Source organism: Mesoplodon densirostris, chromosome 10 (genome assembly GCF_025265405.1).
Source record: "Mesoplodon densirostris isolate mMesDen1 chromosome 10, mMesDen1 primary haplotype, whole genome shotgun sequence".
NCBI lineage: Eukaryota > Metazoa > Chordata > Mammalia > Artiodactyla > Ziphiidae > Mesoplodon > Mesoplodon densirostris.
In genome coordinates, this window is record NC_082670.1 from 75,365,178 (window position 1) to 75,391,227 (window position 26,050).

The 26,050-nt window shown below is 42.1% G+C and overlaps 1 protein-coding gene across 1 annotated transcript in view; it reads left to right on the top strand.

Annotated features, from left to right (window-relative positions):
- The window catches only part of CACNA2D3 (calcium voltage-gated channel auxiliary subunit alpha2delta 3), a 794,881-nt gene that overhangs the window by 155,090 nt on the left and 613,741 nt on the right, over positions 1-26,050 (top strand). The window contains exon 3 of the mRNA XM_060109938.1: positions 1,194-1,310. Coding sequence (XP_059965921.1) covers positions 1,194-1,310 — 117 coding nt within the window. The remainder of the gene's footprint in view (positions 1-1,193; positions 1,311-26,050) is intronic.

The following is a 26,050-nucleotide window of genomic DNA, read 5'->3' on the forward strand; positions in this document are numbered from 1 at the left end:
GAGGACACCCAGGAGCTTATGCGAGTTGTATGTATAAATATTTGCTACATTTGAAATTAAAACCAAGAATTCATTAATTTAAAAATTAACAAATTCAAAACATAAAAACTCATTGCATGTTAACATATTGTACATAACATATTTTATTAAAAATAACTATATTTTAAAAAACAAATTAGAGGAGTGGCTTTTTTTTCTTTTTTGCAAATCTTTTCAAGGTTTGATTTTTTTTTTTTTTTTTTTTTTGGGGTATGCGGGCCTCTCACTGTTGTGGCCTCTCCCGTTGCGGAGCACAGGCTCCGGATGCGCAGGCCCAGCGGCCATGGCTCACGGGCCCAGCCGCTCCGCGGCATATGGGATCCTCCCAGACCGGGGCACGAACCCGTATCCCCTGCATCGGCAGGCGGACTCTCAACCACTGCGCCACCAGGGAGGCCCTCAAGGTTTGATTTAAGAGAAGACAGGTAGATTCTCATATCTTTTTTGTGGTCAATCTGTTGTGATTTGTTAAAATCAAGGAAGAAGACATGCCTTCATATATATAAGCTGTTGGAAAAAAGGAGGACTTCATGGACCCTTGAAAGGGTCTCAGGGACCCTGCAGAGGTTCTTGGGCCACTTTGAGAACTGCCGATTTAGACAAATAAATTACCAGGGTATGTGATAGGTTTTAAATGAAAAGTTGTCTTTGAGAATTTGAGTATACTGTGGGTCAGATTAGTCACTTATGAAGACTAACAAATTATGAAATCTTATATAATGGTTATTTTTATATAAGAAATGTTGCTGTTTTAATGTTGTTTGTACTTAGTGTACATGCTTCTTTTTGTGAGTTCCTTGAGGATATATAGGAAGTCCTCAGTAATTGAAATGAATTGAATTGAATTACTAAAATTGACAGCAAGGACTTTAACATTATAAAATGTCTATAAGATGCTGTGCTTTGATTGCTTTAGGGTTTATTTTTTTCCTGGGTGCTAGCTAAGCTTCAAGAGAACCAGAGCCAGTTTTCACATTTCTCTCTAGTTGGTTTAATAATTTTGAAATACAGTCCAATCTCCCCAAATCCAGCAGAGACAGCCATATTATAACTTTACTTTTACTTATTTCTTTTAGGTAAATGCGCTCTGACATTGTAGGCATGATGTTTTATGGTATCATGTGCCATGTTAATGTTGTCCTCCCTCCTTCCAGAAATACAAAGAGTATGAGAAAGACGTTGCCATAGAAGAAATCGATGGTCTCCAACTGGTGAAAAAGCTGGCAAAGAACATGGAAGAGATGTTTCACAAGAAGTCTGAAGCAGTGCGGGTAAGTGCCTCTGGTTTCTGCTCTGTACTGCCCGAAGACACAAAGGCAGCTGCAGGCAACGGGCATTGATGAACCCAACTCTCAGAGATCAAAGTTGACTCAGCCATGATGTACACACTTTCTTAAGTCTGGTTAACTAGGATAAGCAGTTACTAGGGGCACAATTACCCTTTCTCCATGTAGGGTTTAGGTGCCAGTTTTCATCTTATGATTGTATGCCTTCAGTGGAGGTGTCCCTAATTGCACATCCACAGAGGATGGCCTCTGGCTGTGTAATGCATTCATTAATTGCCAAAGTACATTCAAGAGTATGTTGTGGTTGAACTAAGCAAATGTAAAAAAAATTAAGCAATGTTTGCCAAAATATGGAATTGAAAATTTCTATAGGGTAAATGAGTCTAGATGAAGTTGGAAATTCTTTTTACCTCTTTTGGAATATTACTGTAATTATAATGCTTATCTTGACTGGCAAGAGCTCCCTGAAAAAAATTTTTTTAAATTTTTGTTGGAGTATAGTTGATTTATAATGTTGTTTTAGTTTCAGGTGTCCAGCAAAGTGAATCAGTTATACATATACATATATCCACAACTCTTGTTTAGATTCTTTACCCATATAGGCCATTACTCCTGAAATTTTATAGTAGCAGGAAGAATGGAACTGCAGTGCACATGTGCATCGTTTTGGATTTCCAATATGGCCTCCAACTTTATTCCTTGTTGCTGACAAAACAGGGCATCTGAATTCTTGATTTAGGACATGTGAATGTTGCAATATCCTATGTTAATACCATATTGACACAGGATTATGGGAAAGAATTGCAATCTGAAGAGTTCTTTATTTCTAAAGTATAGTTTACTTACCTTTCAGTTTTATTATTTCCAGAATGACTTTATTATAAAAGTCCATTTCCTATTTTAGTTTTTCTCATCTTTAATTGGCCAAACCAAATTTCCGCAAGATATTTCTGCTTTAGACCTTATAATCCCACACATTTTCTTGTTTCTAAAACATTTTTGTACTGTTTTGATTTAGGGAAGGAGGGGCTGTAGTTTAGGTAAGAGCATGAGCTTGAACCTGGGTCCAGTATCTGCCTTTGCCACTTACTAAACTTCAACCTTCTTAAAACAGCCTTCATGAGCCTCGATTTCCTCATCTTTAAAATGGGGAAAACTCTCACAGGGAGTGTGAAGATCAAACACAGTAGTGGTTTTGAGCCATTTAGCACAGAACTTGGCACATGAGCAGTGCTCAGTGAATAGTAACTTCTGCTGTTACTGTGATTATTAATTTAAATAATATGAGACTTCTTGGTGGAAACTCTGAAGCGCCTTAAAAGAAAAAAAGTGCTTTTATCTGCCACAGAAATACTGTACTGACAGCCATTCCTAGGAGCTGCATGGTGGCCTCTGGTGTGTCTCTATATCACTCCCTTGAAGCAAGTGGTATTCTTCACAGACAGGGCAGCATGGGTAGGCATTTGAATCTAACAGTCCGAGAACCCTGAGATAAAAATTCAAGAAAAACCCCACACAATTACTATTTTCTGATTATAAAATGAAAACCCCCTTTGTTGGAACTTTTAGAATATACTGAAAAGTATCAAACAGAGAAAAAAATCACCTGAGAGTCCCACCACCCAGCAGGAAACCAACACTTGTTTTCTTCCTTCTAGTCTTTTTTCTTTACACTTCTGTGCATGTCCTTGTATGTGTTTTTCTTTTATCAAATTAGCAATAGTATTGCCTGTTTGCTTTTGTTGTATCCAGCTTTTTTTCACTTCTTTATCCCATTATAGTGTGAGCATTTTCTTGTGTCACTGTGTTTCGAGATTTTCTTAAATGGCTACATAACATTCCAATCTATGGGCGCGTGTGTCATAATTGATTTGACGTTCCTCTGTATCTGGATATTTAAGTTGTTTGTAAACTTTGAATGCTGAAGTAAATCTTCTTGTATGTTAACAGCAGATCAGTAGACAGCACCCACTATGTGTTGGGTGCTTCTCTAAGGGCTTCATATACATAAAGTATATATAGGCCTTATCCTGATAACGGCCCTGTGATGGAAGTTACTATTATTATCCTCATTTTACAAAAGAGGAGACTCAGAGCAGAACTTAAGTCACTTCCTTGAGGTCACCTGGGGAGTGGGGGATGGACCCCAGGCACAGGGACCCCAGAGTCCACTTCCTTCATCACTTCCATGCCCTCAGCATCGCATCCTTCAGTGTATGCTGATTTCCTTCAGATGAATTCCCAAACACAGAGACAGTTCTGAGGCTCTGAACCCATCTTTAAGGCTCTTTATGCATATGAAAATATTTCTGTCCAAATAAGGTCATGCCAATCCACAGTCCTTCTAGCAGGAGTGGTGTGTGAATGCACATTTTCCTGAATCCTCAAAAAATGAATACAGATGTTTTGTTTTGTTTTAAATACTAGTAACAACATCGTCAATTGAGAGAAGGAAATGCTGTTATTGTCCCAAATTGGATTTCTTCATGAATCACAGAATTTTGGAGTAGAAAGGGACATAAATATCCTTAGGTTCTGTCTCTGCAATTGACAGACAAGGAAGGCCTGCTGTCTGAAATTCATGGGGGCTTGTGAATCATGCTACCATCATGCAGAGTTCTAATCGGCAGCAGACCCTGGACCTGGGCACTAAGAGGCAGGGGCCCATGTGGTGGGTGAGACATGGGCTCTGGAATAGAGAGAACTGTTCTGAATCTCAGTTCTGCCCCAAGGTGTGAGGCTGGTGAGAAAAGCTGAATAAGCCCATTGGACCTCTTCTCCTCACTTAGCTCCCTGGAGACATTAGGACTCGATGACTTACTAATCCTTAGCTATGTTTATTGAGTTCACTAGGCACCAGGTTCTGTGCCAAGTACTTTGCACATGCCATCTCGTTTCATTCTTGCATCAGCCCTGGGAATGAGACACGTTACTATCATTGGTTTAGAGATGAGCAAACAGGCTTGGCCCTGGTTACTAGGCAGGCTCAGTGGAGTTCCGTTGGCACCCAGGCTGTAGGATTATAGTGGCTCTGTGTGTATCTGTGTCAAGTGTTTAGCACAGGCCTGGCAAACAGTAAAGGTTCAGTAAATGTTTGCTCTTAATGCTGGTTACAGGACCTCCCAGTTTGTGAATATGTAATAGTGAGAGAGTCTTGAAGCCTCAGGAAGTCCCTGGATGATGACAGGAGGGAACCTAGTTTTGAAACCTTTTTGCCTTAAATTAGTGAGGTGAAAATAAAAAAGACTGATATGGTTGATGTGCTTCATGGAGATGGAAAAATTTTTTTTTGCTCTATTTGAATTGAAATGTTCCCAGAGTCAAGCTATCCAACATTCTCAGAATTATATATTTTATGTATTTTAAAATAGAGTACAAGGCCCTTTGTAAGCACACTTGATGCCATAAAATTTAGGGTAGCTGGTCCAGCAATATGTGGTTCTCCCCTGCTCCCAATCTTTAAAAAGGAAAGAGGGCTTGTATATCAAGTTGGGGTTTTGTCTGGAGACAGTTTCGTCATTGAGATCGGCCTAGTCCCTGTATGGACTGTGCGTCTCCATTGGCAACAGTCACAAGACCATGTGGCATTTGGAGTGAGACGAGGTGGCCACTGACAGGCCTCCTGGATGTTGGCTTATATTAAGGCCAGGGGAGCAGTGGGTGTGACTGTTTTTCATACTACAATTACACCTCACTTCTCCAATAGGAAAGGCTGCTATTGCCCATGGGACTTGTGATATTTTGAAGTGCAAAGACCTCAAATTCCAATTTGCCGGTGCGTTTGCGGTGGACTCATCGCTTGCCACGTTGCACTAGAATGCTCCACTGTGCACCAGGCCCTGCCTTTCCAGTCCATGCCATACAATGAGCAGCGACCCCTTTCTCAAATGTCCCAGGAAAACACTGGATCTTAGAATTTGCTCCATCCCTGTCATGCACTATGCCTAGCAACCTCCCCTTTCTGAGCCCCCATCCTCATCCCTGTCCCCAGCAATCTGAGTCAGGTTAGAGGCCCTGGTGCCTCCCCTAGTGCCTTCCTGCCAATAACTGACTTAGCACCAGGTGCTTATTGATGGTGGATGGCTGGGAGGACTCAAGAACACAGAGGAAAAAACTAGCTCACAAAAAATGCTGATTATTAAAATTTCCATTGATGTATATAAAATATTTATGAGAATGGCAGTAGCAATTTAGAAAACTGCAGTAACACCTTTAGTCTGGTAGAGGGAGGTTCAGTTAGTGCTAGGGGAATAAAAAAAAGAGTATTAGGGTAACGCAGTCCTTTAACATGCCTGTCACCTCTTGGCTGTTAAACAGTGTTGATCTTTTTCTCTGTCTCTTCGGGCTTGATTTCATCATTTCCCCCCATCACTTTTCCCAGTGATTAGTTGAATCAGAGTGATTTTTATCATACTCATCCCCTATTTGAATTACTCTCCACTATGCAATTATCCTATCACAGAAAATCCTGTTTTTCTCCCCATCAGATGTCTGAAGTAAATGTGAAAGCCAGAGTGGCCTGCCCATTACATAACCTCTGTCATCTGATGGATAATGGACTATATGTAACTTTTATTTTTCAGGATAGCAAATTACAAATAACCTTAGCTTCAATAATTGCCATTAACATAATGGTGCCATCATTATGGTAGCATTTCTTAACTAATATTTTCTAGCTCTTTTTAATGCCACTGGCTTAAATAATTTTTTTCAATTCCACTCGGAGACTTGCTGTAGGTTGTTTTAACATTAAACCACATCAGGTTTGATGCAGCAATGCTGCTCTTTGCTTTTGTGTATAAAGATTGTAACCAAAGCATCATCTCCCAACTTCTTTGTTCAAACATATTCATGCTACCAAGCCCTCGATTAATGTTGCTGAGCAATTTATCAAGTATTAAGTCCCTATGAATGGACAGGAAATGGAATCAATCTGTTTTCAGTTCATTAACATTACAAGGGAGATATTTCATATGCTAGACATGGAGGAAGTGATATGTTCCCTGCCAGCTGTGCACTCCCGTTGGGCTGTGTCTAAGTGACACCTGGAAGTGCTCGGCTGTGTTACAAGTCAGAGCTCATCTGAAATATTGATAGGAGGCAAATTTGACACAGCTTCCCTTTTTTCTGCTGATGGTGACAAACTCTTTTCCCTGATTGAGGGAAGGGAGAAGGCAAAGGATGTGCATTCCATGGCAGTAGTGACAGGGACAGGCTGCCACTGCCTTTCCTTTGTCTTTAAAATCTGAGCCTTCAGTAGAAGTAGCACAAACCATCACACCGATGGAAGGATCATCTGAGGCTCCAGGGAATTCCAAGCAGGCACAGCTAACCGTGCAGTTGGAGGAGAATCTGTAGGAAGTAGATCTGGATAACTGTGGGCATCTCTGATTATAGAGGTAGACTTTTAGGACAGATTCCAGCACAGCCAGTGGGAAGTAATGATCCTCTGATTTCCGTATGGTCCATATAACCCAGATTAGCAGCACACCCTGAAAATAGTAGATAAACCAAGGAAATGACAAACAGAATGACTTAGAGAATTTATCAGTTTATACTAGTGTTCTCCAGAATGGTTTGCTAAGGGTGAATTCCCCAGCATGGTTTTTTGCCTTTGATTGTATGGAGCAACCTCGGGGTTATCACACTAATCTGCGCCAGAATTGTAACATCTTTCTGGCTTCCCTGGTGTTCCTGGGTTCGGGCCAGGCACTGATCCACACAGCTTTCTCTGCTGGGCTGTACCAAGTGCAGGCCTCCACAAACTTAAACACTTTTCAAAGAGACAGAAAGGATTCTAGATGGCATCTATTTTGGTAGCGTATTAGGCAAAACATTAAGTATTTTATTTGCTGTTCAAATTTATTTTCTCCCCCAAACAATTAATTAGAAGTGGCTAAACAAAGAAACTTCACTGGGGACTATGAAAAGACATAGCAAGCAAGTTGCAGCTAAACTCACTAAGTGAAGAGTCTAGTCTGTTGATTCCAAACTTTGGGTAAGATATTTCATAAATTTTAAAAGCACTCTGAAGCTCATACCTGCAAATAAACTTAATCCTGTTTCACTTATTTTCTGATTTATATTGATAAAATGATAAATTGATCCTTTGAAAAAGAGTGTTTTGCTTAAAAATAAACATCTGTGCTTCTTGGGAAAAGCTAAAAGAGACTAGATTATATATTAAGGTTTTTTCCCCTTCCTATAGCTACCTGCTATTCATTGCGGAACTGATTCCCATTATAGCTGTACTGTGGAAAGTAATTGCTGTTGTACAGTAATTCAATTTCAGTGTATTCATGCATCAGTTCACCGATAGGGGCTTATCTGGAGAAACCTGGGACTTGAAGGCTTTTTATCGAGAAATTCCACATGCAGCAAGACATTTTTCCTAGGTAACGAATATCGGCTTTTGCATTTAATAAACATTTACCTTCCCAGAAAAATGAACTTTTTCCCCTGCAGAAGAGATTTACGCCAAGCTTCCAAAAAGCCAGAGGGTACTATTAAAGTGACTTCCTCTAGCTGTTTTTTTGACTGGTACGTGTCTACATATGTATGACTATAAAACACATCTATGTTTTTATGTAAATATATACACTGAGGCATTAAAAGCAGGATGCACCCAAGGAAGGCATGCTCTGACCAAAAATATGTGCTGCAGAAGCGTTTCATATCTACAGGGACTATGCAAACACTTGTGGTATAAAAACTCATCTATATCGGTAGGCATTGTGAAAATTGTTGGTGAGGCTGCTTTCAAAAGCATACCCAGTAAGTTGGAAATGAAATCAACCATTTTGTTTACAGATTTCTAAATTCAGGAAAGATTCTTAAGATGGAACTGATTCTCCCTGTATAAAATGACTCTTAGGTCATAAGGACTCTTTTAATACTAAGTCCAAAATAAACTGAGGTCTTGGGAGTTGAATATACTGAACATTGCTAGGATGGACTTTAGTTATCAACCAATGGAGGTAGCTGTACTTATCTAAAAAGATTTTTCTGCCTTGTGTTCATTTCTGATCTTATCTCAAAATTTCAAAACTTGTTCCTTGAAAAAGGAGTGAATTTGTTTCAGAAAAAAATGTTTTCAGTCACAAATGAAGAAGGAAAAGACTATTATTTTTTTGTGTTGCTGTATCTTGTGACCTATTTGCCCTTCCTTCCTTCCTCCCTCTTTCCCTCCCTTCCTTTCTTCATTCTTTTTTTTTGCTTTTGGCACACTGCTTTGCAAAATTCCATACATATGTGTAAGGAAATTTAGAGCAGAAACCTCAAACCAGAAGAAACACAAAATAGCGACAATCTGGATTCACCAGTTTTGATGAGGTCAGCAAACCATCCTTGGTTAATGGTTGAGGGCAAAACCACATGGATCCATGTGGTCTTCGTGGGTTTCACCCCAAATGGGGTTGGGGTTTCCTCTAACATACTTCAGATTGTATCAACCTGAGCCTCACAGCGAGGCCCAGAAGGCTGCTTTCCTGCCCACATTGAGAGTAAGCAACCAGCCCATCTCCTGAGGGAGATGTGCTTCCTGTAAAGAGATGGAAGGAGAACGGCCAGGCATTGTATATCCGTTTCATCTCCAGTCTCCTCAAGCCCTTTGTTTTCCATCAAACCTGTACGGGGAGTTAGGTTGGCTTGGTGAACTGCATCCTAGCTTTCCTGCCTATTCTAGGGCTGTTGGCCTGTAGAAAGAGCTCTTTGTGGGTAGAACCACTGTGCCAAACCCTCCCCAACTTCATGGTTATTTGTCCCATCCCAAATATTTGACCTAAAACCTCCTTTTGCAAAGCTATGGTAGACTTTGTCTTGGGTTTTCTATGTAGCTCACCTTACCCATGTTGGTTTTCTTATGTTTTTTGCTTTGTTTTTAATGATTATACTATACAGGTTCACTAAAAGAAAAAAGAATGTGCAGAAATACATAAAGGAAAAATTAGATACCACAGCCCCAGGAGGTGTTGAAAGGCACTTGACATCTTTCAATACCTTTTGTTTTTAAATATCTTAATTTTTTTTTTTTTTTTTGGCGGTACGTGGGCCTCTCACTGTTGTGGCCTCTCCCGTTGCGGAGCACAGGCTCCAGACGTGCAGGCTCAGCGGCCATGGCTCACGGGCCCAGCCGCTCCACGGCATGTGGGATCTTCCCGGACCGGGGCACGAACCCGTGTCCCCTGCATCGGCAGGCGGACTCTCAACCACTGCGCCACCAGGGAAGCCCTAAATATCTTAATTTTTATGCTTCCAGATGGTTTCTTTATATTTGTGTACGTGTATATGCATATACATGTATATATGTAAACTTCCAAAACATTGGCTTATTCTTTCTTGTAACCAGATTTTTAAAAAATTTTATGTGTTGTGGACATCTTTCCACATTAATAAATATATATTTTTATTCCTTTTCATGACTGCATAATAATCTGATTTCTAGATGTTTCAATCAAGGAGTTCTCTCTTGGTGAACATTGATGTCATTTAGTGTTTCAGTACTATAAGCAATAATATGATAAACTCTGTTGCAGAGAAATTTTTTCCATTTATTTGATGCTTTTATTAGATGTATTCCTAGAAGTAAAATCAAGGCTTTTGGTATACCTTGCCAGCTTGTCCTCCAGATACCACCCACCTGCTTGTGCTCCCACCTGTGTGGTTGGAGAGGTACTATTACTCCACTTTCTTCCCTAACATTTCACTATTATTAGTCTTTTGGTCTTGATCAATGTTACAACAAAAAGCAGCATCTCATTTTACTTTATTTTCTATAACTACTCACTGTTTGGCATGGTGGGTCCTTTCTGGCTCCCTACCTGCCCTACTCCAGGGTTTGGCCTGGGTGCTGGTCCCTCATCATCTCATAGAGAGGTGTGCCCAGGCACTTGCTTGGTATATCTTCCCATTTGTTTATGTTGTTTTCAGCTTCTTCCATCAATGTCTTATGATTTTCAGAGTACAGAGGAAATACTTTCAGCTTTTCACCACTGAATATGATGTTGCCTGTATGTTTGTCATATATGGCCTTTATTATGCTGAGGTATGTTTCCTCTATACCCTCTTTTGTTTTTATCATAAATGGATGTTGAGTTTTGCCAGATGCTTTTTCTGCATCTATTGAGATGATCATATGATTTTTATTCTTCAATTTGCTAATATGGTATATCACATTGATTGATTTGTAGATATTGAACCAGGTGGTTCTGACCCCGGCTTCTTTCAAACTACTGCTGCTGTGCTGAGACTCAGAGCATGTGAGATTTTGCATATGCCCCTTAGAGCAGAGTCTCTGTTTCCTATAGCCCTCTGACCCTTCTGTACACAAGTCCCACTGGGCTTCAAAGCCAGTAGTTCTGAGGGGTCATCTTCCTGGTGCAGGACCCTTGGCCTGGGGATCCCAACGTGGGGTTCAGACCTCACTCCTTTGGAAGAACCTCTGCAGTTACGATTATCCTCCTGTTTGTGGATAACCTATCTGGGGGTGTGAGTCTGAACTATATACTGTGTCTCTACCTCTCCTACCCATCTCATTGTGGTTCCTTCTTTGTATCTTGAGTTGTGGAAAGTCTTTTCTGCTAGTCTTCAGATCATTGTAGGTAGTTGCTCTGTAAGTGGTTGTAATTTTGGTGTGCCCATAGGAGGAGGTGAGCTCAGGGTCTTCCTACTCTGCCATCTTGGCTACATACCTCTCCCTCCCTCCCCTTCTTCCTATTTGGTTGGATCTGATGAAGGAAGACTTGATTTCTAGACAGGGCAAGGAGGAAATGAGTGTTGGGAAGCCATGACTTAGCAGAAAAAACATGACTTTACCCGGTGTTCTCTGTGCCTGGCTGAAGGAGCTTTTGGTCGTAACGCACAGGCTCGATGCTAGAACTAGGGTGTGTGTCTCCTGGTCTGGCACATGTGTCTCTTCATGTGGCAGATGGTAAACATGGGCAGCTCACCACCCCCAAGAAATGGAACAAACTGATGTTATGAGCAAGTTCAAGAGGCTTTTCGTAAATTAGGGAGTGATGTCATGAAGGAGAATTTAGAGTGATGCTGAGAGCAGTTACCAAACCCTTTCCCCCCATCTGGGTTTGGTGTTGTCCCCACTGTAGTCTTTCTGGGTAAAGGCACCCATCTAGAGCCCTGCCCCACCCCTGCCAGCATTAGCTGTCACAGCATCCTGCTTATTTCTTTAGACATGTTTTGAAAGTTGTACTTTGTTTATCTCAGTTTTGACTTGCATATTGTCAGTCTCCACCCTAGAACTCCACTGTCATAAGGGCGGGGACCTTGATGGTCATGTTTCCTTTTATATCTTCAGGACCCAGGCAAGGCACTTGGGTGTCTGTGAATGAATGAACTGGCCACACTGGTAATGATGCTGTCATGCTCCTGCTTGGGATGAGTGTCTAAGCACCAGGACACGGAGCTGGTTAAGGTCTCAGGCATTTCCTGTGTGTTTCTGCCTGCCCTGCCCTCTGCTCCCCACCAAATGATCCATTTCTCCTCTGCCTCACATGTGAAGTTTGGATTTGGTTTATCTTGTTCATGGTTTATATTATGTTTCTTTACAACAAAGAAAATGAAAAACAGTTTCCTTTTGCATCCAAAGTGAAATGTCACTTAAAATCGTATTTCCTGTTTTCATTGCCTACTTTTATTCTCCATTTACAAAATTGGTTTTGAAAGATTTCCTGTCACTTAGGTGAAGACCCAGTGGACCAAGCAGCCTGGAGAAGAGGGGCTCATGGCCACGGAGACCCTGTGTGAAATTACAGTGCTGGCCCCTGCTGTTAGCCAAGTAACAATTACACCCCATCTGGGAGCCCATGTGGAGATGCTGGGCTCGCCCTGTGGTGCTCTGCCTTGCTCACTGCAACTAGAAGAACAAGGTGTCGTGTGCAGGTAGACGACATGCATGACACTTTGAAGCAAAGTGAATGGGTCAGGGAGAGCTGAACACAGCAGAATCGCATCAAAAATCTTCTGATCTTCCAGATTATTACATGGTTGTTCCAACAAAACAGACTACTTAGAAAATAATGCCACTTAATTTATACCCAGGCAAGGTGAAAGAAATCTTAAAAGGTTTGTGGGTGGGGGGAAATTATGGTGAATCACTGAAGTGTCACCATCAATATATCCAAATGACAGAATAAAGCAATAATAATAATGATGATGATGATGATAATAATAATAATAATAATAATAATAATAAAAACCCACTAGCTATAATTGTATAAATTACTGGCAATGAATGAAAGGTTTTCAGAAATGTTTTGAATGTGTATTTAGGATGTTTAACTGGGGATGTGTTGCCGGCTTCCGTTGTCTTTTCTTGGTCTTTGCTTAGTTTCCCATATGGAGGTAAGGAGCAGCTGGTCCTGCAACACAGCGAGGTTATGTATGTTTTCTAAATTAGGTTATGAGGCGAAAATGAAAAGGTAGTTAGGAATTCAATGGCATTTCATTTATATTGCATTCAGGGGAGGGTTGACAGCCCTTTCGAATAATCAGAGTCTTTGTCAGAAATCAGCTGGGATATCCTTGATTGCCTATCCCAAGCTGTACAGACTGCTTGAACAGACAAATAGAGCTTTGTACAATCGAGGGCAAATGAGGATTTGTGTGTGTGTGTGTGTGTATGTGTGTGGTTTTTAATTGATATTTTTATGTGTCAGTTGGGGAGGAAAATCATATCCTTGGGAATATACTTAGAAAGCCTCCCTAACTGTGCACCTGGTGATTCCCAAGCATCCGTCTCATCAGGTGTTTGATGGTTTTGCAGAGGGGGGACTTCTTCAGGGGCCCTAGAAGTCCGTGGTGGCATCAGCAAGTAGATCCCCATCTAGGTCACGGTGCGAAGTTGCTTATCAACATGCCAACACCAGCCGTCTCCTTCCCCCAAGCAGGTGTCTCTGGACTAGGCAAAGGTACTGGCAGTGCTTTTACCAAGAGGTGAGCAGACAGGTGCCAGCTGCCGAGGGACGATGGAAGCAGCCCCAGGCAGGAGCACAAGCACACTTGCAGGGGGCGAAGCCTGTAGGCAGCTGTTTGGCCGGCTACATGGTGGCCTCTGTTATGGGGCTTTTGTAGCCATTCAGCCTATCTTCTTGAGAACTTTCCCCAAAGGGCTCAGTGAACCTCTTCCATTGCTGTGCTGGGAGTCTGTCACTACAGTCTCGGTGGCCATGGTCTGTGGTCCACGTGGGGAAATCAGACATGGTAGAGATGAATTGACTCTAGGGAAGTGTATTTAGCCTTCTTCTCTTGGCAAAATGAACATAGAGTGGGATGGGTAGTGGTTCACACTCACAGGAATTGCTTCAGTGGTGATGGGGAACGTCATAGACAGGTTTTACTTGATCTTCCTGGGCTTTGAGAAAAAAATGAAATCACATATGCAAATATGAAGTGATGTAAAAATGTCCAGATTTAAAGCTTGAAAAATTGAGAGGTGTAGCCACCCGAGGCCTCCATTCCCACATAGTGACAGTCCAAGTGAACTGCCCAGTTGGTTGATTTCCATGCTGCTTCCCTGTCATTTATGTTGCCACTCTGTCTCCCCAAAGCACTGAGTTGGCAATCCTTGGATTAGTTAGATTAGGGCCACAGCCTCTTTTAGTGAACATAGCAGAGTGTTTTGGTGTATGAGGTCTGAAAGCTCATAGGCAGGATATTCACAGCATTTACAATTTACTCTGCAGAAAGTAAGCAGTAGTCATTGTCATTGTCACAGTATGGAGAGCTTCTCTTTTGCTAAGCCACTATGCTATGCTCTACATCTGTTATCTCATTTAAATGTTACCATCCTGTTTTGGATTAAAAACTTTTTGGCTGGAGGCGAGGATTGTTCACAGGACACAGGATAAGAAAGCATTATAAGGAGACAAGGATTTCTTTTTCTTTCAAGTTTGTGATCCACCGATGGGACTGTTTCTGAGATTTTTCTTCACCTTTAACATTTTAGAATTTTGGCCTTTGTTTTGGTCTCTTACCCATAAGTCCTATTTGTTTCATTGTACCTTTTCTCCCAGCTCAAAGAAGACCTGAGCCATGTAAATAATTCCTGATCTGGTATCATTCACAGAATCAAGAAACAGAAATCAGAGTGATCCTCTCTCTCCCTAAATCCCCATCCCCCCAGCACACACTTTCCTATTAGAATGATGACTGGGACAATATCACACATGAAGAAGGGTATGAAAAATGTTCATAGTGGTTACATTTGAATATGGGGCACTTATCTCTCTGTTCAGGCACCTGATAGAAAAAAATAATTCATCAAACTTTGTTCAAGAAAAAAGAGCATTAAGCCTTCATCAACAACAATATCAAGAGCTTACCATGGCAGGAATGGGACAATAAAGGAGTTATTTTACCAGAATTAACAGGAAGAAATTAGCCCCATGTATCCTTCCTTTTTATCACAGTGTGGTACATTTGCATATTTTGAAATTTCACATTTGCATAGTCAGTGATTTTAAATTAGATTCTCACATTTCCTCTCTGATGTTTGTCATGTGTATAACTTGTCTTAATAACTGAGTTGTTAGCATTTCAAAAACAGTTATCTAATCATTGGCTCAACCCTGAAAACACAGCGCCCAGTTTACCTTTGCAATTTTTTAACCGCTTTACTGACATATAACTCACATATGATACAGTTAACTCAAAGTGTAGAATTCAATGTTTTTTAGTATATCCACAGAATCTGTACATCCATCACCCCAAGATTTTCATCAACCCAAAGAGAAAACCCTGTACCCGTTATCAGTCCTCTTTGTTCCTCCTTTCCGTTCCTCCTTTCTGTATCTATAGATTTACCTATTCTGGACGTTTCATATAAATGGAATCATATGGTGTGTGGTCTTTTGTGACTGGTTTCTTTCACTGAGCATGATGTTTTCAAGGTTTATCCATATTGCAACAAGTATCAACACTTCATTTTTGTTATGGTCAGATATTATCCCACCATATAAGATATACCACATCCATTTATTGTTTATCCATTCGTCAGTTGATAGTCATTTGAGTTGCTTCTACTTTTTAGCGATAATAACTAGTACTGCTATGAACATTTGGGTACACGTTTTTACTTGGACATATGTTTTCATTTCTTTTGGGTATATATAGGAATGGGTTTGCTGGGTCACATGGTAACTCTGTGTTTAACCTTTTGAAGAACTGTCATACTTTTTCTAAAGTGGCCGTATAATTTTACATTGCTACCAGAAGTGTGTGAGAGTTCTGACTTCCCCATATCCTTGCCAACACTTGTTATTTGTCAGTTTGATTATAGCCATCCTGATGAGTGTAAAGTGGTATCTCATTGTGTTTTTGACTTGCATTTCCCTAATGACTAATAATGTTGAGCATCTTTCATGTGCTTATTGTATATCTTATTTGTGTTTCTTCCTTGGAGAAATTTCTATTCAAATCCTTTGCCCATTCAAAAATTGTGTCATTTGTCTTTTTATGAGTTACTTATGTATTCTAGATACTAGTCCCTTAGAAGATATACAATTTGAACATATTTTTTTCCTATTCTGTGGGTTGTCTTTTTAACTTTCATGATGATAGTCCTTTGTAGTGCAAAAGTTTTTAACTTTGACAAAGTCTAATTTATTTATTTTTCCTATTTTGTTGCTTGTATTTTTGGTATCATATCTAAGGAACCATTGCCTAATCCAAGGTCTGTCTTTGTTCTTTTCTAAGAGTTTTATAGTTTTAGCTCTTACATTTAGGTCTTTGATCCATTCTGAGTTAACTTTTGGATTTGGTGTGAGGTGGTGGTCCAACTTCATGTTTTCCATGTGGATATCAGTTGTCGCAGCATCATTTGTTGACGAGTACCCTTGCAATTTAAGGTGAGTTCCTTTCAGCTCTGACATTTAATTGACCCAGTACTATTACCTACAGAGCTGGATCCCTATAGCTGTAATCACAACAGCGCTGTTGGGCTGACTCTGACAAGCACGTAGTAAGCACTTTATGTATTGTTTGATTTTATACTCACAAACCCCTTTGAGATGGGTCGAGTTACTACCAGTTATTAACCCATGTGTCAGGTGAAGCAGTTGAGGCCCAATTTCTTATTATTATAAGAAAACTATTATACTATAGGTTGTAGGTAGTTGAGATTTCAACCCAGGCAGGCTTCTTTCAACCTCTGTGCTGTATTGCCTGTCCTTAGGTTCTTAATAAGATCCCATAAACATGGCTGCCTGGGACCAGGAGCTATGCTAAGCACTTAAGGTGAATGATCTCAGTACTTTTCAGAGCACAAAGTTCATCAGAATAGCCCAGGAAGGTTGTTATAAAGAAGATGGCATTTCACACTTCTAAATTTTAAAAATTTATGTATATCTATTATGACAACAAAAGAGGTATAATTTGTGCCATGGAAAACTTTAGTGGTGCAAGATTCTAACAACAGCACACACCCACCACCTCCACGTTAGCTCTTTTTTCTTTTCAATCTGATTTGCTGGAATAAACTATGGTCCAACAACAACAACAAAAAAAGAAGATGCCATTTCAGTCATCTAAGAGTTTGCAATTCCTATGAATTCATAGTTGATGTTGCTACGGCCAGTCAAGGGACCACATTCCAGGCAGAAAGGGATTTGCCTATTGGTTCTCGAGCTTGGCTACACACTGGAATCACTTGGAGGCTTGAAAAAATACTTATGCCCAACCCCTCCGTCAGGGATTCTAATTGACTTGGTCTGGGGTATAGGCTTGGCAGGGAGAATTTTCAAAAACCCCCCAGGAGGTTCTAATGTGCAACCAAGTCTGAGCAGTGCCATCTCATCCTGCAGTGAGCTCCAGGGGTAGCCATTTGAGTCTACTTTTAGAGGTGACTTCCAGAGGCTGACTTGTCCAGGGTTACACAGCTACTAAGTGGAAGAGCTGGGATTTCAGTCCAGGCCTATCTAATTCCAAGTCCAGCTCCTAACCCTTTCATCGCACCCTACACTGGCTTCCCTTCTGAAGGCAATTTGAAAGGGAGCCTGAATGAAGTGGGTGACATCCCCTGGTCTCAGCGAGCCTTTGGAGAGGGTCATCCGACACCTGTGCCCCTGGGCTGCTAGGCACCCCGCACCCCCATGCCCTCCCCATGCAGAGGCTGTGTTCTCTTGTGGCGTGCCTGTGGGACCTGGGTACAGGTATTCACTTCTTGCCACTTTAAGAGGATCTGGATGTGGTGTCCCAGTCTCTCTAAATCAAGTTCGCATTCTCTCATTTATCAGGTTACTTCATGAGGGAATTGGGCAGGGTGAGCAATGCTTTCAACTAAAGCCTGTTGGAAGTGGGACAAAATGCTCATTTCTTTGAGAATCCCTATGGTTTCAAGGAGGAGAAAATAAAGGTTTGAGAGTAGGGGTGCAATTTATTTGTCTTCTCTTCTTCCCCTAAGCCACCTCCATCCCTATAAGGCCTGCGTGTGGGTATGAGTACTCACCTCATCTGCCCTGTCTGTCCTCAGCCCTGGATGCTTTACCATCCTACGCCCTTTGTGGACTGTGAGCTGTATCCCAAGAAATGGACAGCCTGGGACCTTGGGTTGGCTCCTGTGGGAACTAGGTTTACAGCCTAATTAGAAAATGCCGGCTGCCTCCCTAGAAGGAGTTGAAGGCTACTGGGGGAGACAGATACTGAGTTAGAAGTTGGAGGACTGGGGGAGGCTTGGAGGCGAGAAGTCCAGGCTGCTCAGGTGGTGCCCACCCAGGGAGCTGAGGAGTGGTGAGGAAAATACCCCAGGACCTAGGAGACGGCAAAGGGAAGGGGCTCTGGGAAGGAGAAGCAGCACCTGGAGAGGGAGCAGAGCACAGGGCAAGCTGAAGAAGTTGAAAGGAGGGTGGAATGGGGGATGGGGTTGGAGAGAGCAAGACAGGGGGGCACTGGGAGGTCTGTGAGTTGATGGGACCACTTGGGGCCTGCTGCAGTGGGATAAACGAGATCTATTTGTGTGGTTATTTGAATGCCTCCCTTGACCCCCTCCCCCACCCCCACCCCCCACCGGGTCAGTGGCTTGGTCCATCTTGCTCCCTGCATCACCCCAGCACCTCACCACCAGGCTTGGGGAGCCAGTAAGTTCACTGAAGAGTTGGGGTGTCCTGCTGAGGATGCGCGAAGCTGTGGGAGGGTTTGCATTTCTGTCTCTGCATCACTCATTGGCTGTCTAACTTTTCCTTTGTGGCGAGGGCAACACTGCCGTCTTCCCCACTTTTCTCTCTGCTTTTGATTTATGTTCACCTACCCCTCCCCTCAAAAAAGTTTTCTGCCCTTTCAGTAATCAGAAGCGGTGCTGTGAGAGGGCTCCTCCGAATCTCAGTGGGAGGCTTGGCTTCTTTGTCCTCTGTCCCTCTCCTCTGGCTGAGTACGCTTTGGTGGCTGGAGAGAACTAAGCCAAGAACCCAGCGTTATTTTCACCTACATTTAGCAGATCAGTACAGATTGTGTGACTTTGGGGAGTCTGACCCACCCCTCTGAGGTGTCGGCTCCTTGTGGTAGAAAGGTGATGTGAATCTTCCTGGCATTGCAGTGTTTTCCTAGGGGCCAGGGGGCGATGCTCCAAGGCTTCGTTTGGTCTTCCTGCAGCCCTGGCTTGTCTGAGGGAAGGCAAAGATGCAGATTAGAGAGAACATTTGGGGAAGAAAACTCTGTTGGTAACCTGAGCTCATCAGCCCCAGACTTTCAGTAGGGTGTAGGCTGGTGTCCAGTGTGGGCAGCCTTAGGCCAGCCTCTAATGAAGTGACGTGGGTGGGAAGCCCAGGGGTCACACAGACATAGCTGCCAGACAATTTTAATAGTTATATGTATATTTTAATCCTTCATAGAACAGATATAACTGCTCTTTAAAACAAATTTATCTAAGGTATGTGAGTTGATTTAAAGAAATGTAGTCAGGAAAGGTGAGATGAGGTGACTGGTTGGGGCATGGTTTTGGGGGTGGTTGTAGACTCCCTAGGACTCTGTCATTAGGGAAGGGGACAGGTGAGGTGTACTGGATGTAAACAAAGCAACCCATGCTGAGCTGGAGTGAAACAATGCATAAGAAATAGAGCAAGACTTACAGCATAGTAGTATCTATATAAATTAAAAGCATGTAAAACAGCATGCATTTTGCATAAACACACACAGTTCAGGATGTCTGTCATATTCATTAGAGTGGGTGTCTATGGGGGCAGGGGATAAGCATGTAGGTCAGGACTGGAGGGGGAATTATGAATCAAGAGGGGGCTTTGCATGATGATAATACGCTAGGTGTATGAGTAACTCAACCTTCGGTATAAGTTGTAGGTACACACACACACACACACACACACAGTGAGCTATAGATAGACATACATCTGTCCACAGGGTGGTAGACTGAGAAGGTGAATAGTATGGTGATGTGCTAACTTATGAAGTTTGAGCAATAGTGTAAAGGTAGAATGATAACCTTTATAATGAATGTTTCTTACTTTTTTTGTATCTGGCCCCCACCTTGTGCTTTACACAGTATTGCATTTTGTTTTCTCAACAACCTTATGAAGTAGGTAGTATTTTTACCCTTTTCACAGATGAGTAAACTACAGTGGAACCAGGGTCATGGAGGGAAAGCATGGCAGAGCAGACGCAGACCTAGTCCATCTGACTCCAAAGCCCCTGTCCATCATTTCTGTAGCTGCGCAACCCCCTTTAGCTTAAGAATTCCTTTTAAATGGGTGCACCTTTAACGAACTGGCTAATTAGTGCCTGCATTGCTTGACTTCTGCTGTCTCTATGTTAGCTGAAACCAGAGTCGTTCCACAGTAGTTGAAGGCCCTGTGGGGAATACTAGGTTAGATCTTTTGGATGGAGGAAGGTTTGTTGCTGCAGCCCTTTTGCTACTCCTGGTAACTTGATTTCATGCCTCTGAAGTCCCAAGTCTTATTATCTTATCTTTTCCCATTTTTGTTTGTCATTCGCAGTATTGCCCCAATGTCATTCCCTGTACCACCCTCCCCTCCCTCTGCCCCATGAGCCAGCCAGGCAAATAATTATATAACATTGGGCTTCTGTATGTGTGTCTTCTGAGTGATTTACCAGGAAGATGCACAACTCAACTGTGGACAGCCGAATCACCTGGAATGCTTTATAGTTTATTTCACTGGCCACATGAGTACATCAAGCCATGAAGCCCTTCCTGGTCATTAAGATGTATAGTCTTGCATCCAAAGGGTTTGGGTGCCTTAAGTGAGAGCCTTGTCTGACCTGGTGGCTGTTGGCAGGGCTCTGGGAGTGCACCCCGAGGGCAGACAATACCAGTAAATCGTAATCACAATGGAGCACTAGTGAAGAAGTAAAAACAGTTCTGAAACTGTGCTATAAAGTGTCATCCAGTGATGATTCTGTTTTTTTTATGGAGGTTAAATTACAGCAATCACCAGTGCACAGAGATGCTGCAGTAAGAAAACATTTGGGAACAATGTTTTTCTTCTAAGGCTTGGGTGATGGGTGTGCAGGAATAAAACATCATAACCTGTTTACTGTGGGCCAGAAAGGAAAATATGAACTATAGCCCACTGCATGGGAGCACTCTCTTTTTCTTTTATGTATCAGGCAGGCTGTGAGTGTGTTGCTCTTGCCACAGGGAAAGATGATAAACCTGCCTGGAAGACAACTTCCAACTATGTTTTTCTTCTTTCTATATTCTCTCCATCTCCCTTCCTCTCACCACAGGTGTGTGTGTGTGTGTGTGTGTGCGCGCGCACGCGTGTGTGTGTGTGTGTGTGTGTGTGTGTTTATATCTATTTGGGCTAGGATAAAATGAACCAGAGAGCAATGCCATCTCAGTGATGACCAGCTTACAGATGCTGTCTTTCTCAAGTTCCTCAGCAGGCCATCAAAAGGGCTTATATATGATGGGTCACTTGATTCAGTGGTGAAGAAGAGCTCCCTGAATCCAGATTGAAACCCTGACTGCCTCTTGACAGCTGTGTGATCTAGGGAAGGTCATTTCTCTCTCTGAGCCTCAGGATCGCCTACTGCAAAATGACAGCAGTGACTTAACCTCACTTGTGGGGGCCTATAAAACATGTGTACCAATTCTGGAGACACAGGAAGTGCCTAGTAATTGTTTCTTCTCATTATTATTGTCTAGCAGCAGCAGCAGCAGCATCGATTAGCAGCATCACCACAGATCTAAAGGCACCCCTTTGTAGTAGCTGTGCTATTTTCACTAACCTTGGCATTATGTTGCAGTCTTCAGAATTTATGCATAAAGGCAACTGTGTTAACTGTGGAAGTTCTGTTTTGTTATTGAAGAGAGCTTATCGCCCTCCATTATTCCTCATTTCATTTACAATGAATCAAAACCCATTCATTGGCAAGGCCGTTGCAAAATTCTGGCCCTGCCCTCCTCTCCTAGCCCCTTCCTGCTGAGTTCTCATGTGGACCTTCTGCTTGTTTCTTGAACTCACCAAGCCCAGTACTCTCTGCAGTGCCCTTGCACGTGGGGTTCTCTCTGAGTGGAATCTTTCTTGCCAGATCTGGCTCCTGCTTGTTATTCAGGGTTCAGCTCAGCTTCTCCTTTTCTTAAGGTGGCCTTCCTTGGCGAGCTTGCCTAAGATAGAACCTCCTCCTCCCCTACCCAAAACACCACCCTCACTCTCCTCCCCTACCCATTGTCCTCTCATTGCTTGTTTATGCCTCTTCTTATGAAACTCATCAGTATCTGAAATTACCTTTTAATGTATCTGGCTTTCATTTCCTTCCCCACTAGAATTTAAGCCCCAAGAGGACTGTGTAAGCTGTTCACCTAGGACAGTGCCTTCTATAGTGCAGATACCCCAAAACTATTCCTTGAATGAGGAACGAGTGTTTTGCTGATGTGCAGGAGATCAGATCAGAATATTTTACCTATGAAAATATTGGAAACTCAGTTTAAATAAATCCTCATTAACAGCCTTTTAAAGTAGGATACCCAACACTTTTTTTTGACAAGTGAATTGTAAGATGCACTCTAGTGGGTAGAATTAAAACTACTAATGACACCACTGGTTCCTGGTAATTACAGGGTGGAAAGTAATATGCGATGTAATCGTCAAGCCCTAATTTTCTCATGGCTTTAAAGAGTATAATTTGTGATGACCTGTAAATATTTGTTGAATAATTAATTATGAATTTTACATGCATGTATTTAATGATACTGTAGGGTTATTTTTTGGAGGAAAGATTTCCCCAAGGGTGATGAGTAACAGTGCTTAACTCATTTTGATTGTGACAAAGGACAAAGAAAAGTGACAATATTGCAAGGGAAATGATTTTAGAAAAGTTAGGTTATAGACAAGTAAAATCCTATTGACTTTTAAAAAACACTTAGAAATATTACTTCCACCAATGTTATTCTTTAGATTTGAGCTGATAGTGTACCCCTCCCCAACATTTTATTATGAAAAAATTCAAACATACAGCAAAATCGAAATAGTTTTACCACGAATATCTGTATGCTCATCACCCATATCTGTCCATTTACCCATCCCTCTGACCATCTATTAAAACATCTTATTTTTGGTGCAGTTCAAAGCAAATTGCAGACTCCTTGGTAGTATTTTTAACAATCCATTTTTCATTGGAAAAGAAACATGTTTTGTGGAGGTTGGGTTGATATATAAGTTATATATATATATAAGTTATATATTTCCATATTGCATGCAAAAGTTTGAAGTGGAGTTAGCGAAATTTTCAGCCTAATTAAATAGGACCCAAAGTCTTCCCGGGCTCTCTCCTTAGATTTGAAATGATATGTTATTATCATGTGCACTATCTTAGACAGATACACTGCTGACACATCTTAAACTTTTGAAAGTGTAAAGAAAGACACAGAAATCCCTCCAGGTATTTCAAACAGGAAGAGCTTGAACGGAGAATTCAAGGCTGAGGGAACAAATATCAGAGAAAGCCAACTCTAATTTTTAGGAAACCAGGAAGTGTAGGGATCCCAGGGGATGTGCCACCTATGATTTCAGCTGCCTGAAGTACTGAGGTGGATGATTTGCTGGAACATGCTGGAAGCTGCTGGCAAAGCCTCCTGCTTCCCTCAGCTGAAGCCCTAATATCTGTGGCTCATTGCTTTAGAGTCAATATGACTGCTCTGCTTCTCGTGCTCTCCCATGTCTCCCAGGAGGCCTCTCATTGGCTGAGTCTAACCTGGACCCTGCCTGGAGCGTTCTGGGAAATGTAGTTCCTGGGCTACAAGCCTCTGCTATACAGGGCCAAGGGCATTACCAACAATAAGCACAAGGGTATTTACCAGTAGGAAACTTTATATATATAATTCTGTATCTAGCATGTTGAGAAAAGTAGTTAGCCACTTCCATAGTTTTTCATGGAATATATACAGTATTCTAGTGTCATTTGGTGATACAAATGATAGTATTTTGCTATTGCAAATGTTCAGAATTAAAATCCATGACTTGTATCCTGTCCTATTAAACTTTAATAAATTCACACTGACCAAAGAAATGTGTTCGGGCGGATGGACGCATGACTGGAGGAAAAAGAGCTTATATAATGATGCGTCCCCAAAGTATATGTTTTCAAATGATCTCTTAAGGGGCCAGGGGTGGGAATCTTTCCAAAGTGCAAAGGAGAACGGGGAAATGATGGACTGACACAACATGGAGTTGTGTTTACTGGGAAGGACTGTCTGGCCTGGAGCCCTGTGGAATCATTTATGGCCCTGCTTCTGCCCCCAGTGCTCTCCAGAATTCCATGTTAGAACTGCATAATCAGGTTAATACACATTTTGGACAGATTTGAGCTCAAAGGACACCTGGCCCTTCTGGCATGGATGTCTGCTGTGTTCTGCCTTCCAAATATACAACCCCCTGGCTTGGGCAGCTGCACCCTGACTTTCCTTCCTCATTCTAGACAATGGTGGGGTGGGGTGATGGGTGACACATGGCCTAGGCCTGGGCAGTCTGTGTATTTCTCTTTCGGACAGTCATTTATCTCAGGATGGGTGCTTGACTTGGGTCAAAGAAGAAACCCCACTAGGGTCTTTTTTTGGAAAGATGCGGACAGAGATGCTCTCTTTTCACTAGCGTGGCTCAGCTGCTGGGATATACTGTAGAGGTGCCACAGCTATGTTTCCTTAAGCCCTATAAGGGGAGCGCTTGCTGAGAACAAAGCCCAGCAGTGATACAGGCTGTGTGTGCAGGCTCACACATGCAGGCATGGAGCTATATGGTGATAGGGTTTATACTCTGAATCCAGCTGTGGCTACAGCTGGCATTAGGCTGGGCATTTTACTTTTATGAGCCAGTTAGTTCCCCCCCACACTTTTTTTTCTTTTACAGCTGAGTCAGTTTGATATATCTGTCACTTGCAACTAAATGCGTCTTACACACCACTTATTTAAAAAACCAAAAACCTGAGTCCATTCTATAATTTTACCATAGGGCACCTCTTTTGGACTTAGTTAGATGTTTCTGCATTGAGACACTGCCACCCCACCTCCCTTTTTGGTGTCCACCTGGGCTGTAACCCCCTAAAAGCAGACTTGGCATCCTTTTCTTCAGTACCTTACAGAACTGTAAGCTCTCCATAGCAGGAATCGAGTCTACTTTAAATGAATAAATAGCTCCTCTCTCTGCTTTCAGGATTTACTTCTGGGCTGTGACTAATTGAAGCCCCGTAAAAGTTAGGGGTCCCCGACACTTACCTTCACAATGTCCTCGGCACAGGTCACCTCAGCCTCAGAACTTGCTTAAGGTTCCTATACCTCCTGGCTACATTGTGAACACCAAGCTAATGTGACTCTTTTCCAACCTACTCCTGTTTGATGCCTCTGGCTCAGATCACACACAAACAAAATCCCTTTTTAATTTTCAATCTCTAGTGTGAAGATTGGCCACCATCAGATCATGTAATAACAGTGCCCAAATTGAAACATATAAATATGTGTTGCTTCCAGTCCTTTATAAGGGGGTTGCAAAGTAATTGCAAGCATGCAAGAACAAAGCCATGAGAGAATCACTGTGTGGTCTTATTAATGTCTCTTTCATCAAGTCATTTTTGTCAGACTCTGTGTGTGTGTGTGTGTGTGTGTGTGTGTGTGTGTGTGTGTGTGTGTGTTTTCCATTTTGGGCATTGGAGTTGGTTCATTCAGATTTGCATTACATAGAGGGAGAGCTGTGTTAGTGTTATGATTCCAAGACCTTCAAATCATCACCAGGCTGTGCAATTGTAAAATGTGATGTGATTGGAAAAGTGGAGCTTGTTCCAGCTGAACTTGGCTTTGGATTCCTATGATTTTCTGGTAATAGATGCTGTGCTTCCTCCCCCCACACTCCCACGCCCTTTCTTTTCTATGCAACATCCATTACTCTACTTCCTGGTACTCTACTTTCTGATTTTCCATGGAATCTGCCTCTTCCTAACTCCCAGTCCACAAGGTTTGGATGGAGCAGATTCCATTTACCTGGTCTGCTCTTTCCTCAGACAGCCACATGGTTTGCCCTGCACTTCATTCTGGTCTCTGTTCAAATGTCAGTTCTCAAAGAGACATTCCCTGGTCACCCTCACTAAGATAGCATTTCTGACCCTTTTAGTCACATGAGCTAATACATCCTACCTTGTGTAGTAAGCACCTTTGAGTTAGGTTTCTGTTCCTCACCGGTAAAGAAGTCCAGATGGGAATGCTGCATTTGTTCAAGCTCCTTCAGTGTTTGTTCTCCCTCTGCTCCAAGGTCCTAGCA